The following is a 13532-nucleotide window of genomic DNA, read 5'->3' as shown; positions in this document are numbered from 1 at the left end:
TAGCTCTTTCTGTGGGATTTACTGTTCTTGGATGAACAGCAGTTGTGTGCATTTGATGTATCTTGCCTAAAGCACCAGATATCTGGAGTGTTCAGATCAGCACCAATGGCACAAATCGTTGTTGAAAAGAGAAATTTTGTGAACACAATTCATTGTGCTTCAATGAACTGATATAACTGCTTTAATGAGCAGGATTGTTAATATGCAGGAGTTCTTCTATCCTTCCAGGTCTAGCCACCATTCGGCACTGCCAGTGAAGCGTCTGTGGCAGTTTCTGGTCAAGCAGGAAGAAGTGCAGGAGACGTTCATTAGAAACATCTTTACTAAAAAACGGGACCAGAACGAGGTACAGGGTTTCCCACCACGCTACCCTGCTGCATGAACCGTCTACATATTGCACCACTGTAGAACCCTCTTGCACATTGCACTGTCACTGAATAACACATTTAACTACTTTGTAATGTTAAAACCCACAACGCATCTCTGTATTCACCCCCAAGCAAACTGTGTCATTATTGCTCCTAAATCCCTGGTGGCGCATTGTGCTTTTTTGTTCCGCATGCCAACCCACATGTGATCATACTCTCTCTATGTGCAGTACAGTGCTTTCATTTTGGTCAAATAATTCCATTAATTCAGCCTGGTTGATTAACAGCCCAATAATACAGTCTCTGTGTGTGTTTGACTGCATGGTTCATCACTGGTTATTGTTTTGTATGTGTGTGTTTTGCGTGTGTGTCTGCCCTGTGTGTTGTGCTGCTTCCCCAATAATTAAAGTCGGTCGAGGACCAGACTGACAATATGAAATGTTCAGGGATGGACGAGACCGGAAGCAATCAGGTACTGCTGCTTTGGATCAATTACGGCTTCTGGTGTTGGGATGGGGAGGACATTGTGGTGCTAGATATGGGACAGAAAAGTGGGAGTTTGAAATCATGACAGTTGAATGACTAACAAGTAAAACCATACCGTTTGCTCATTTTTAGTATCTCATTTTATGTCTAGCATCTCACTGGTGTCTCTATCATTCAACCTCATTTTTCAAGTACCAGCAACAGAAAACAGCATAATCTTTATTTGAGAATTGTTTTAGCATGTCATAAAAATGTGTGATGCTTTTATCATTCAAAAAAATCCTAATATTTTCTCAAGAAGAATAACCAAACAAACTGGTATTCTGTATGTGTTGTGAAACCTTCTGAAATGTACATCACCATGCTTCAGTGTGAATGGTACAGAGTGTGTAGTAGGTTAGATATGGGAACATACTCATCATGTGCCTTGTATTTGCCTTATAGAATATTAGATATGGCTCATACAATGTAAGAGACATTAAAATTATGTTTTTGACAGAATGACGTGTGTGTTCCAGGCCATGAACTATGTATGTTCATGTTAGTCTTGGATATAAATCTTACATTTAGCTGTCTGAATTTTCATGTGAGGCTGAACCATAAATCTTACATTGCGCTGTACATTGATGCTTCGTAGAGGTTTGCTAATCTTCTAGTTCTCTCTGTGCAAGCTGCCACATAGCCACTCCGTTTGGCTCAGCGTTAATTAACCCAGTCTCTCTGAGGACATGCTATGAAGCTGAATAGCTTCTGATTAATGGGCCCAACACTGTCGCAGCGAATCCGCGTCCCACAGGGATTATGTGCTCTGTGAAAATGGCAAACCGCCATATTTAGATTTCTATAAGTCGAGTTTAACTTCATTCCATCCGACAGACAAAGACGTGGTCTTTTCCCCTTGAATAAGCGCAGTAAAGACTCTAATTCAATCTCATGCTCAAAGGATGCCTGCCTCATTTTGAATAACTTTGGCATCAAAATGTAACATCTATATAATATGCAGTACTGCTACTCTACTACCACATATGTCCCATAGGATTTCTACAGTACAGTGTGTGCTTGTGCTCATCGTTGAAGGATTGTTTGCGGTCATGCTATCTACTGCCACTAGCCAAGTTATGTTGGCTGCTGTAGCCTAACAGTGTGGCCTGATGCACTGCACATACCTTCTCATAACACCTAAGCAGGACACACATCTACACATACACACACAGTACACATATTACAAACAAAGAACAACGTGTTGCAAACAAAGAATAGGCCTTTATTGAAACATCGCTCTGTTGTAACCGTAAGTAAGTCGGACACTTATTCATTCTTCACCTCATGTTGTGGGTCCTGTTAGGTAATTTGGCTCTATAGCGTTAGGCAGGGGGAAATGCATCAGAGGTTTGACCTGTTATTTTGTCTGGAGGAAATGATTACTTATGTTTCAGCTGTGATATTTGGTGAAACTCCATGGTGGTTATTTGTGTGTGTGTGTGTGTGTGTGTGTGTGTGTCCACTCTGCAGATCGAGGCAGATCTGGGATACCCTGGCGGAAAGGCACGCATCATCCACAAGGAATCTGACATCATCACTGCCTTTGCCATTAACAAGGTACCGCTCCTTTACACAGATCTTAATGAACAACGTGATACAATATGAGAAAAGCAGAGTGTAGTTCCAACTAGGGTTAGACCAATATATTTTTTTGTCAATCTATTGGTCCGATATTGTCCTTTTATTAAAAATCTGATATTGGCCGGTCATCTGGCCATCGATATGATGCAATTTGTTTGAGTATTTATTTTATAATTGATCAATACTCTGTAAGCCAGTGTAATATTCTCTAGACCTGTATATATTTCTGTTTATTATTGTTATTGTTGTTGCTCTATTACTGACTCTATGGTTGTCTATGGGAAGCCCTTAACCTGAACTGATTATAAGACAAGATTTTAATCAGATTCCCAACAATTATGCATGAATGTTTTCTTCTTCATCTTTTTCGTCATCTTCTTTGTCTTGGTCCGCGTCTTATTATTTATTTTGTCTCCTTCTCCTTCTTACTATCCTGTGTTTCAATGGAGAACTTTAATGACCCAGAATGCTTATCTATAGAAGTATTCAGTGTCTTCAATCCATAAATATTTGTGTTGGTATTGGCATTCAAAAAGCCATATTGTTCAAACCCTACTTCCAACCATTAGAGAACTACTCAAAAACCAATGTCAATGAAATCCAATGTCATTTAAAAGGTTTAGTTTACTGTAATTGTAGCATCATGTAACCTTAAGTGAGAATTAGTAGTCTATCATCAACCACTTACTGTCAAAGCTGCGGAGCTCACCTTCAGAGATTTTCTTTCAGGCAAACTTTTTCTAAATCCCAATGCTTTATCCCCGCTGAGCAGAGTAGCAGTGCTTTGTAGCCCTTTTGATGCTATTCAGCCTGAGTTGTCCTTGTTTGATAAAGGAAGAGGTTCACACAGTGATGCTGGATAGAGCGCTTTATTTTAAGGAAAGCAGTGGCACTGGCCTCTTTTAGCTCCCTCACCGACGATCAAAGCAAGGCGCACCTCAGGTCATCATTAAATGCAGAGAGCTGGATGATTCTGTGAACATAGGCTGAACGGAGGATGAGAAACCCCTTTTTTTTTTCGCTGCCTCTCACTCTTTTAACTTGCCTTATTTTTTTTATTGTTTCTTCCCGTATATATCTGACCCTCTTCTGCTCTTTCTCTTTCTCTCCTCCTCACCCCACTCTGTCTCCCCCCCCCCTCTTCCTTCTCCCTCTTCCTCTTCCTGTCTCTGTCTGGTTCCCAGGCAAATCGTAATTGTTTAGTCATGGCCTCCACCCATGACATTCAGGAGTTGGACGTGTCATCCATCTTGGCCACACAGATCTTGACGTGGATCGATGATGATGAGGCCGAAGCCAAAGGGTAAGGGAGCAGGCGTGTGTGTGTGTGCGTACATGCATGCTGAGAAAGAGCACATCCAGAGCATCATCAACTCACCTTTTCAACTTTAAACCCTTAGAGCTACATTGTGTGTGTGCGTGTGAGCTCATAGTTGTAACAGTGGGGATGTAGCTGGTGTATGTGCAGCTGCATTGTGTGTGTCTATCTGTGTGCCTGTATGTGTGTGTGTGATCTATATGTATTCATGTGTGGCTGCTCCATTAACTGATGAGACAGATTACTGTGTCTGGGAGCAGGGTCACCCTCTATCTGGATTTGTCCTTATCCTTGTCCTACATACTGAGTCATAATTTCTGCCGCACATGCACACAGTGCTAACAATAAACCAGGCGGCTTGCAAACAAGGTAACAAGGTACTTAACATTATCCTTGCTGAATTAAGTTATTTTCTCTCACCAGGAGATGGATAATGGTTCCTTGCTTATTGAAATATTCATTAAGTGTCTCCTGTTGTCTTTCTCATGACAGCTGTGATGACTTTCTTTAATGGAAGATAAAACACAAACACTGAAGATGAAACTACCATTAAAACGATCCTCCCCGCTAAACAATCATTAAAGAATTCCCAACTGTCCCAACTAAGTATTACTTTCTGTCTCTCTCAGTGGTGCTGGCGACGATTTCCTGGTGGTCCATGCGCGCGATGACTTCGGCACCCTCCATGGCACCACACCCTACACCCACAGCTGCCCCGGCACGCCCATCAACATGCCATGGCTCGGAGGCCTGCAGACCGGCAGGGGTGCAGCCGTGGTAAGCCCCTCTCAAGTTCAAGTTCATCTATTTCTGTAGCGCTTCATCACAAGCATGTCTCAAAGCACTTTACGGAGAAAGAGACTACCTAGATCTAACTGATCGACAATCAATCATAGAACAGAATGATGTAACGCAAACTTAAGAAAGTGAAACAAAGCATTAGCTCTTCACCTGAATCAACACACAGGACTGTTTGAAATGGTTTCAGTTACTTGAGATATTTCATGTATTGCCAAACTTTAAAGATTTTTGGACATACAAATCACAATGCCTGACCAATCCATTTTCCCAACCCCGCTTTTCCTGCTTTATTGTGTTATTATCCCGATCACTCCCCTGTCTCGGATTAAGCTTGCACACACACACTGCCAAGGCTTCAGTATACTGTATCTTTACTGCTTTTCTGTAATTAATTGATCTTGTCGGTTGCTATGGAACCAGTCGGGGTGTCTCAAAAGTCCCAACCTCAGCCCTTCTTTGTACTCAAAGCAAAATCCTCAATGTAATTAAAATGGTTTTAATTAATAATTCATCTCTGCCAGTTTGCCAAAAGCACCATGGCTCTAACATTAGCTTCCCTCATTGACTTACAAAGGAGCTAAGATGTTTTTGGTTGCTGCGATGCTTGTGAGACACTAGGTACAAATCTCCTTCCATCATCTTACCCACACTCCAAATTCTTTTTTAAATTAAAGAGTTTGGAAAGGCACTTAGACGTAGCTGACAACTAGGAGTCAGCAGTTGGGTGCTTGATCTGGTTCTGATAGTAGCAATGCCTTTTTGAATCAAGCAATCGTGAGTCATGTTTGTTGATATGGTCCAGTTACAGCATTGCCCTTGTTGAGCGGACCGGACAGCAAGAGCCACTCTGCATCCTAATTATTTACCAACCAGTTTGGCATAACGCTCAGGCTTTGAGCAGAATACAGTTGGACACAATGATAAATCTAATTCTTCCTTGGTAGACGTCGCTGTTAAATTCTGCCTTGCGAGGCTGCCGATCTCGATACAGGACAGCAAATGGTAACTGAGTTGTAACAAGGCAATTTGTACCATTAATGGTGATGAATCTATCACTTGATATCTATATGCTGTAGCTGTAAATGAAGCATTAGAATCAGCTGATGAAGAATAAGTGCATTGACCTGATGATACAGATTACAATTGTTTTTCTGACCTTTGAATTTTATTGAGTGGATTTTAACTACAGTTAGAGTAGAGCAATTGTTCAACTCAGTACTACTATGTAGCAATATTTGTCTGTTCTCAATTTTGTCTGTTCTCAAGGGTCACTGTCCTACATTGTTTTCTGAAAAAGTAGCTTCACTTAGTATCCTCCTCCTCTTCACTTTCTTCCCCCAGCTGATCAAGAGGAATATCAACAACGTGAGAAGGATGACCTCCCATCCCACACTGCCTTACTGTAAGTAGCTTTGTGATGACTGACAATACATTATGAGAATAACTACCTTTGAAGGTGCTATCCCGACATCATATTTCCCATATTAAAATGGCCTTTAGGCGGTGATTACATCACCCAAAAAGTTTCTCTTATCTCGATGCTTAGCAAGTGGCAAAGTTTTTTATTCTGGTCTCAGTACTGATGTTGATTTAGAAAAGGCTGAGTGAGCCCTATTTGTTACAACCATGTATTTTCTGCTAGAACTGGAGTAAAACCACTGGGAATTCAGTGGTGAGGTGTTTGGGTGGAATCGTTCCCAGCAGGTCGAAGTAACGGCTGTTGAAGTGTCTGTGAATTGAGCCATTTCCTCTATCAATTATACAGTAGAAGATTTTGGAAAACGATGCAACGCCAGAAGACCGTGTTAGGACCAGAGCCTCCATCGGGAGACTGAGCCTCACCGGTGTAACCTTTTTTTTTTTTTTCCTGTTGTTTTGCAGACCTGACGGGAGCGCAGGATGGCAGTGTGAGGATGTTTGAGTGGGGTCACTCCCAGCAGATCATCTGCTTCAGAAGCCCGGGGAACTCCAGAGTCACCAGGATACGATTCAACCATCAGGGAAACAAGGTTACAAAGTCACACACACATACACGCATACACATATGGAATGTGAGGTTGAACGGTTTGGCGGTTAACTACCACCATACAGATGTCGCACTATATTTAGCATTGCAACATGACTGAATTGTGCTGTGAGCCTGTCAGATTCAGCTACATTTTCACACTTTCTCTCACAGCTCCGCCATTCAGGCTCAAGCTGCAGTAAGGTTTTGCCTCAACACACATCACTCCTCAGCTGAGTGATTCAACCGCTCTGAACTCAGGCGGTCGCCTCAAGCTAATCATTTTCTCACACGGTGCCTCTCCTGCACTACTAATGCCTTATCTGTCTGTCCTGGGCAAAAGAGCGAAATAGCCTTAAAATATTGGAAAGAGAGGACATGAGGAGCACTTGATTTTAGTTATGTAAGTGTTGCTTTTACTTTGGAGGCTGCTGAAGTGTCCGGGAAGATAAATCAAGCACACCACAAGTCGCTCAAAGGTAGCGGTGGTTCTCAGTGGGTGCTCATCCCCGTGCTAATAATTTTCTGTCTGTCAGTCTGGGGCAAAATAGTTGGATATGCTTTAACAGTTTGAAAACAAATCCTTATGTAAGTGATGGTTTCACTTTAGAGGCTGTTTGAACTGTCAAGCAGTATTTTCAGAACTTATTTTCACCCAAGTCTAATATCTGTTGTCTGACTGCGTTGTGTAGTTTGGTATCGTGGATGCGGACGGAGGGTTGAGTCTCTGGCAGACCAATACAAGTGGGAATGCACCTAAACCCTACCTGGTAAGAAACTCGCATGGCCAATTGATATGCTGGCCTTTTCCTTTCTTCCCATATTTCTCTTATTTATACGTTTCTTGTTTGTCTCTCTCTATTCTCTCTCTCCCTTTAATGCTCTCTCCCTTTCCTCCTGTCATTGTCTTGTTTACTCTTATCTTGTCTCTCTATCACTGACGGTTTTCTTTGTTTCTCTGGGCCAGACGTTGCATTGCCACAGCAAGACGGCTCATGACTTCGTCTTTGTGGGCTCCTCCTCCCTCATCGCCACCGCAGGCCTTTCAACAGACAACAGGTACAAGAGAATGGCAGGGGAAATTCATCTCCAATTGTCCTCCCACATTCTCTCTAAGCATTGAATTCCGTGTCATGAATTTCTAATTAAACGTTGACCCTCTTTCCATTCAGCTCCACTGCGCTGTGTACGAGACACCGCCAGCGAGGATAATGACATGTCGTTTAATCTAAGCATTGAGTGGAAATGTTTGAATGGATAGTAATGTGGTGATTCTGTCTCCACAGGAATGTGTGTCTGTGGGACACTCTGGTGACTCCGATGAACAGCCTAGTACATGGTGAGGCACAGCGCTACCTCCAGCGAGAGGAAAGGATTTGGCTTGAAGCTTTTGTAATAGTTTCTTCAAAAATCAACTGATACATGGATAACATGTTAAATTTCCCCCATTTCCCTCTCATCTGTCTCATTTCTTTTTTATTCATCTTCCCTGTCTATATTTCCTCTTGATATTCCTCCTTCTCTTCTCTGCCCTGCCTTTCTCCATGCTCCGTGCTCCTCCCCGTTCCCTCTCTTCCGTCCATCTCCTTTAATACTTCTTTCTTCACCTTCACCTTTCCTCCCTCCCTTACTCCTTTACTCTTTGCCCCTCCTCTGTCCATCATCCCTCTTCCTTCCCCTCTCTCTCCTCAGCGTTCTGCTGCCATGAGTCGGGTGCTACTGTGCTCTCGCTGGCCCCCAGGCAGCAGCTGCTGATCACAGGCGGTAGGAAGGGCTGGATCAGCGTCCTGGAGCTTCCCCACAGGCACCAGCGCCAGAGCTTCCAGGCCCACGACTCGCCGGTCAAAGCGCTGGCCGTCGATCCGACCGAAGGAAGCTTCATCAGCGGCTCCGCTGAGGGCAACATCAAGGTATGTCGACTGATTCCCACCAGCTTACAGGTGGCTTTCACGCATGCCATTTTGCATCCCCAATTGAATTAGTTCAAGAAATGCGAAGAACCCATTAAGAGTTGAAACCAAAATTTCTCCAACATTGTAAATGCAATGTCTTTATCCTTCCATGACTTTTCTGAAATATGCTGCCTTTAAATGCCAGTTTCTTGAAAGTTTGAGGTGTATTTTGAGGCGTATTCCAAACAGGGAAAGTAAATAGAATTTGATAAATTCTCTGGGGACCTCTACAGCAAACTCTAGTGGAAACCAGACTTTTTACCCCTTTACAACTTTTCAGAGCAAAAAAAACATAAACAAGTCAGGAAGGAGAAAAATTGTTAGGTCACGGAAGCGCTCAGACTTTGTTATGGAGAGTCATGGAATTTTACTTCAGGGCCACGCTGGAAACCCTGATACTAAAATATCGACTCATACGATAAATACAAATATAAATATAGTTTACACATTTTACACCCATCAGTGCCAGAACAACAGGCTACAGGGCATTGGGACCAGGTGTGAATGTCTCTCCCTCTCCTCCACCGCCCTCTTCAACCATCAGATGGCTGTTGTGTTTATCCATTGAGACAGTGAGCGCCATCAGTCCCAGTCGAAACTCATTTCACACTTACGATTGCTCACCTGCCCTCAGAACAATAGTGTGGTGCGAATGATGAAGACTTAAATGTAAGGGAAGCGGGGTTAGATGGGAAACGACACGGGAAAGCACTGTTTGGATTGAACAGACAGGCGATGTGTAACACAGTAGACTGTCTTCACATAATATTGTCACAGAGACAGCAGATTCGACTCGTAATGCAAAAAACAAAAATGGTCTGTAGAAATGAGTTTCCTTCGTCTTTACAATTTGGGTAAGTTGACACACGTGGCGCGGCTGTCAGTCCAAGAGTGAAGCCGCGGTGTCAGGCCGATGTGCAAGGAATGAGGCAGTGGATATCTAGATGAAATTCAAAAGCCTCACAGAAACCTCTGACGCTGTGTGTGAGTTTATGTAGGAGGAATAAGGTAAGAGAGAAGCAAATGTTTACTTGGAGATGTACAAAATTCCTGCTGTGAAATGGCAACTGTGACATCAATTCAAAGTAAAGGTTGAAGATTTTATAAGAAGATGGTGTTGTGAGCCATCGATTGCAGATGGGCTGGCTGGAAATTTAACATGGGTATGCTGCAAATGTATAAACGTTTGTGTTTCGCGAAACTGACGAACTAGTATGCACAACTTTCAGTCCATGAAACACCTTATAAAATGATAAAGTTCTCAGACTGGGAAGATGATTTGAACATTGCAAGTCGCTCAAAGCTAATGATGGTTCTCAGCGGGGACTTCTCTTGTGTGAATAATTTCCTATCTGTCAAAATAATCATTTAATTTGCAATAGTATTTTGAAAAACCCTCACGTAAGTCTTGAGTGCATAAGCTGTGTTGTCAAATAGTAAAGTTGTTTTTTAATCTGCCCCCTCAGGTTTGGAGTCTGGCCACTCAGTGTCTGCTCCACACATTTCCAAATGAACACGCTCGGCAGTCGCTGTTCAGAAACCTCGGCACGGGTGTCATGCAGATAGAGGTGGGACCGGCCAATCACATCTTCTCCTGTGGCGCCGACGGAACCATGAAGATGAGGATCCTCCCCGACCGCTACAGCGTTGTCAGTAACAACAGCAATAACCACGGCAACCTCAAGAACGACGTCAAGTTCATCATATAGACAGCATGGAATACTGAAACCTGTGGTGTCCAGTTAAGTCACTTGATTGAATAATGTGAAGTGCATTGTGTGATAGAGCAAGGTTGCCAGCAGTACAATTGTGGAAATACTTTTAAGTTAATCTATTGGAACAATGGCCGTCATTGGTTGTTCATTTTGGAGGAATGATACCACATGACAGAACAACGATGCCTTGTGTATCATCCAGTGTAACTGAAGAACGGCTTTCGCAATGACAGAACAGGTAGAACATTCATAGAATTTACAAACCTTCATAGCAAGGCACACAAGTGAGAGTGCGTCATGTGACAGAGGAGCCCAAGGTGGGCCGCGCTGTGGTAGGATGTAACTACGGCGCTCACTGTGGGAACTGAACCCGCAGTCCTGGCGCCGCCTGTAACCAAAGGCTTCGCAGCCGACCAAATGCACACAGGAGCCTCTACGAGTGTCTAAAGCATAGACACGGGTCACAGTGGGCACAGGGTACGGACCGAGGCCGTGTTCAGTCAGAACAAACTGTTTGAAAGCAGACAGAAACAGAGCTGGAGGTCTGTCCTGTCTGAGCAGGGCCTGAGAAGACTACATTTTTTTTGCACAAGAGACTGCAGCAGAAGAAGCAGCAGCAGGAGGAGCGAGAAGAGACTGTGAATGCTGAAGAAGAAAGTAGAACTACAGCATTATTCCTATACAGTATCACCATATCCTTAGCGTGTATTAGTAAAGCAATCATGATGGCGGGATTCTGTGTTCTAGAACGGAATTCTGTGGAAGCTCTTCTGGAATTCCTGCTGGAATGTGATCATTTATCGGGTAGAAATTGGCGTATTGACTAAGTATTGGTAATATAGACTGAGACGTGTATACAGTGAATCTTACAGGGGCGCCAGGTGTTCACACGGGCGTTTGTTCGTTCATCACTGTACAACGCTGTCGTCCCCGCTTCGCACAACGCAGTAAGGCCAGTTGACATCGTACAAAGCACATCATATCCAGTCACAAGGACTCCTGGCGCATTCTGGTGCTCCACATAAATTCATTAACTCCTCAATGAGTGACTTGGCCACCTTGGGATCGGGTGTTTCTCTAGATGCGTGGAACTCAGCCACATTTTAGGATTCACAGTAAATCAGTTCCATATCGCTGTTGATGTTTCATGCAGAAACATTCACATTTTAGATTTTAGGCATTTAGCTGATGCTCTTATCCAATGCGACCTAAAATGAATAGAAGAAACTTAAAGCCTTGTTTGTGTTTTTTTTTTTTTTTAATATATAGATGAAAAGAACACACATCACATCTCTTAAAGTTAAATTTAATCAAATTAGCCTGAATTTGTCATTTATCAGACACTCTTGTGCCACTTCTAACGTTTTGGTAATTTACAAGGACTGCCTGAATGCGCCATTTCTCTTTCTCTATTTGCACATATAAATTAAGCAAAATTATATGTAGTGCGATGCATATAACTGCAAGGCTCGATGTCAAGAGAGCACATCAAGCCTTTCGTAATAAAGAGTAATATGCAGTACGGTGTTTGTTATGGTCTTGGCCTAGATTTAACCAGTGGTATTATTATTATTAAGTGTCCTTAATCTCTGGAAACTACTGTACTGTACTAGTATTGTTGGTCCTGATAATGATGATTATTATTGGTGATATTAAGTTGCACAAAGTAGCTTTAATTTAACAACAAGGCCCTTGTTGATATGGGACACCATGAATAATACCTTTTCTGTCTGTTTCTTTCAGATGTTCAGTGTTAATCTTAAGAACATGTAGCGTAATTGAAACTTTGCTGTTGACTTTCGGATGGGGCGGGGGGACAATTACACAAATTTTAATGGAAATTATATTTTGGTGGAAGTGGTGTTTTATTCCAACAACAATGCACTTCCCTTCCCTTAACAAACTTTCATTTCCATATGGACCATGATTGAAAACTGCCTTGAAAACAATATTGTTTAATTTGCCTTGTACTAATCTTAATTTTATTTAGCGGACTAGCTTGGTCTGGTTTGCTAGCTCGTGTTATTTTGTGGCTTTGGCAGATTATAGTAATAACCTTTACTGCATTTATTTTTACCAAAATCTTTTTTTTTTTTATACCATCCAAATACATTACATCGCCTTCAGGACATGCTTAGAAATGTAATCTAGGTCAATGTATATTGAAATGTGTCTTCCACATAATAAAGGAAGGGGTTTATGCGAACTCATACTGTCACATAGCCATTTTGTCTGAAGGAGTATAATCCATATAGCTAACCACCCATAGAGTCTAGTTACACTGCTGTAGGGAGAGAAATGTACATTTGCTTTGATTTCAGGGAGGACAAACTGAGGAAAAACTTGTAGATGAAGCAGTTTTATTGCAATTGTGTATATACATAGATTCATAAACTAGGCCTCTCATAATAACTCTGCATAACTGTGATGACTAGTAGACATACAGTCGGTAATGACAGACTCCACTTTAGGAAGAATATAATTATGTACAAATTCCAGGTATATTTATGAATTGTGTTCATATTTAGGAATATATACTGGTTGGTTTCATCATAAGGCAGATGTAATCTTTTCTTCTTTTCTCTCTTTTTCTCTTGAGGTTGCTTCTTTTTGGTATAATTTTGATGATATGGGCCAGAACAACCGCAAGCACAATGCGATTTTCCCACAAGTCACACTGGTTGGAAAACTATATGGTGTACTCCCATAGCAACTGAATAAGATATTTTATCAAAGCAAGCGTTTTTTTTCCCCCCAAAGATTACTTATTTTTCCTTTAAAGCCTCGCATCATAAACGGCTCAATTTAATAATAACTAGAGACTATATCAGTGTGTTAGGGTGTTTAGCTATTGCACAAGTGGATAGACGAACCTTTGATTAATCAACTCAAAGAACCACAGCATTACATTCTAATCTGGCCTTATGCTTTTTCTTGCTCTTCAATCTTGCAAATGTGAATTTGATCAGATAATTCTAATTTTATAATGAAGATATTGTATAAATCGTACTGTATTATATACATAAAATGTACGGATGTAATAAAAAATGAACTTAAAGTAACATGTTCGCATGTTGTCTGTCTAATTTTGAAAGCGGCGGTGACTGTTCATTTTTATTCATTACATTTTGCCGTCTATTTGTTTGCACCAGTCTCACTTTGACAAAAAGTGGGCCTGGTGTGAAGAGAATGGCAGAGAAGGCGGTGATGTTTTCCCTCCAGATTGCCTTTGCCTCGGTTGGACCCTGTTTATAAAGCAGTGTC

The 13532-nt window shown here is 41.9% G+C and overlaps 1 protein-coding gene across 1 annotated transcript; it reads left to right on the top strand.

Moving 5' to 3' along the window:
* The first annotated feature begins 202 nt into the window (after nt 1-202).
* On the top strand, nt 203-12381 carry LOC139662642 (dmX-like protein 1). The gene is made up of 12 exons (XM_071541351.1): nt 203-346; nt 778-840; nt 2367-2453; nt 3662-3780; nt 4425-4572; nt 5938-5998; nt 6478-6605; nt 7294-7371; nt 7569-7660; nt 7888-7940; nt 8294-8511; nt 10020-12381. Exons 1-12 carry the CDS (start codon nt 203-205, stop codon nt 10260-10262), a joined length of 1434 nt encoding a protein of 477 aa, XP_071397452.1. The 3' UTR covers nt 10263-12381.
* Nucleotides 12382-13532: the final 1151 nt, after the last annotated feature.

Source organism: Centroberyx affinis, unplaced genomic scaffold (genome assembly GCF_046629955.1).
Source record: "Centroberyx affinis isolate AG114_WGS23_722 - 3 ecotype Tasmania unplaced genomic scaffold, CSIRO-AGI_Caff_v1 ptg003855l_1, whole genome shotgun sequence".
Classification (NCBI taxonomy): Eukaryota; Metazoa; Chordata; class Actinopteri; order Beryciformes; family Berycidae; genus Centroberyx; species Centroberyx affinis.
The sequence above is the reverse complement of the archived record's forward strand: the minus strand, read 5'-3'. Positions and strand labels throughout refer to the sequence as shown.

What these genes read in the sequence shown, in the direction of transcription:
- LOC139662642 (XM_071541351.1), top strand. Translation starts at nt 203, where the DNA reads ATGCAGGAGTTCTTCTATCCTTCCAGGTCTAGCCACCATTCGGCACTG. An exon ending in GATGAGGCCGAAGCCAAAGG is followed by an intron (nt 3,781 to 4,424) that starts GTAAGGGAGCAG and finishes TGTCTCTCTCAG; the next exon opens with TGGTGCTGGCGACGATTTCC. An exon ending in ATGCACCTAAACCCTACCTG is followed by an intron (nt 7,372 to 7,568) that starts GTAAGAAACTCG and finishes TCTCTGGGCCAG; the next exon opens with ACGTTGCATTGCCACAGCAA.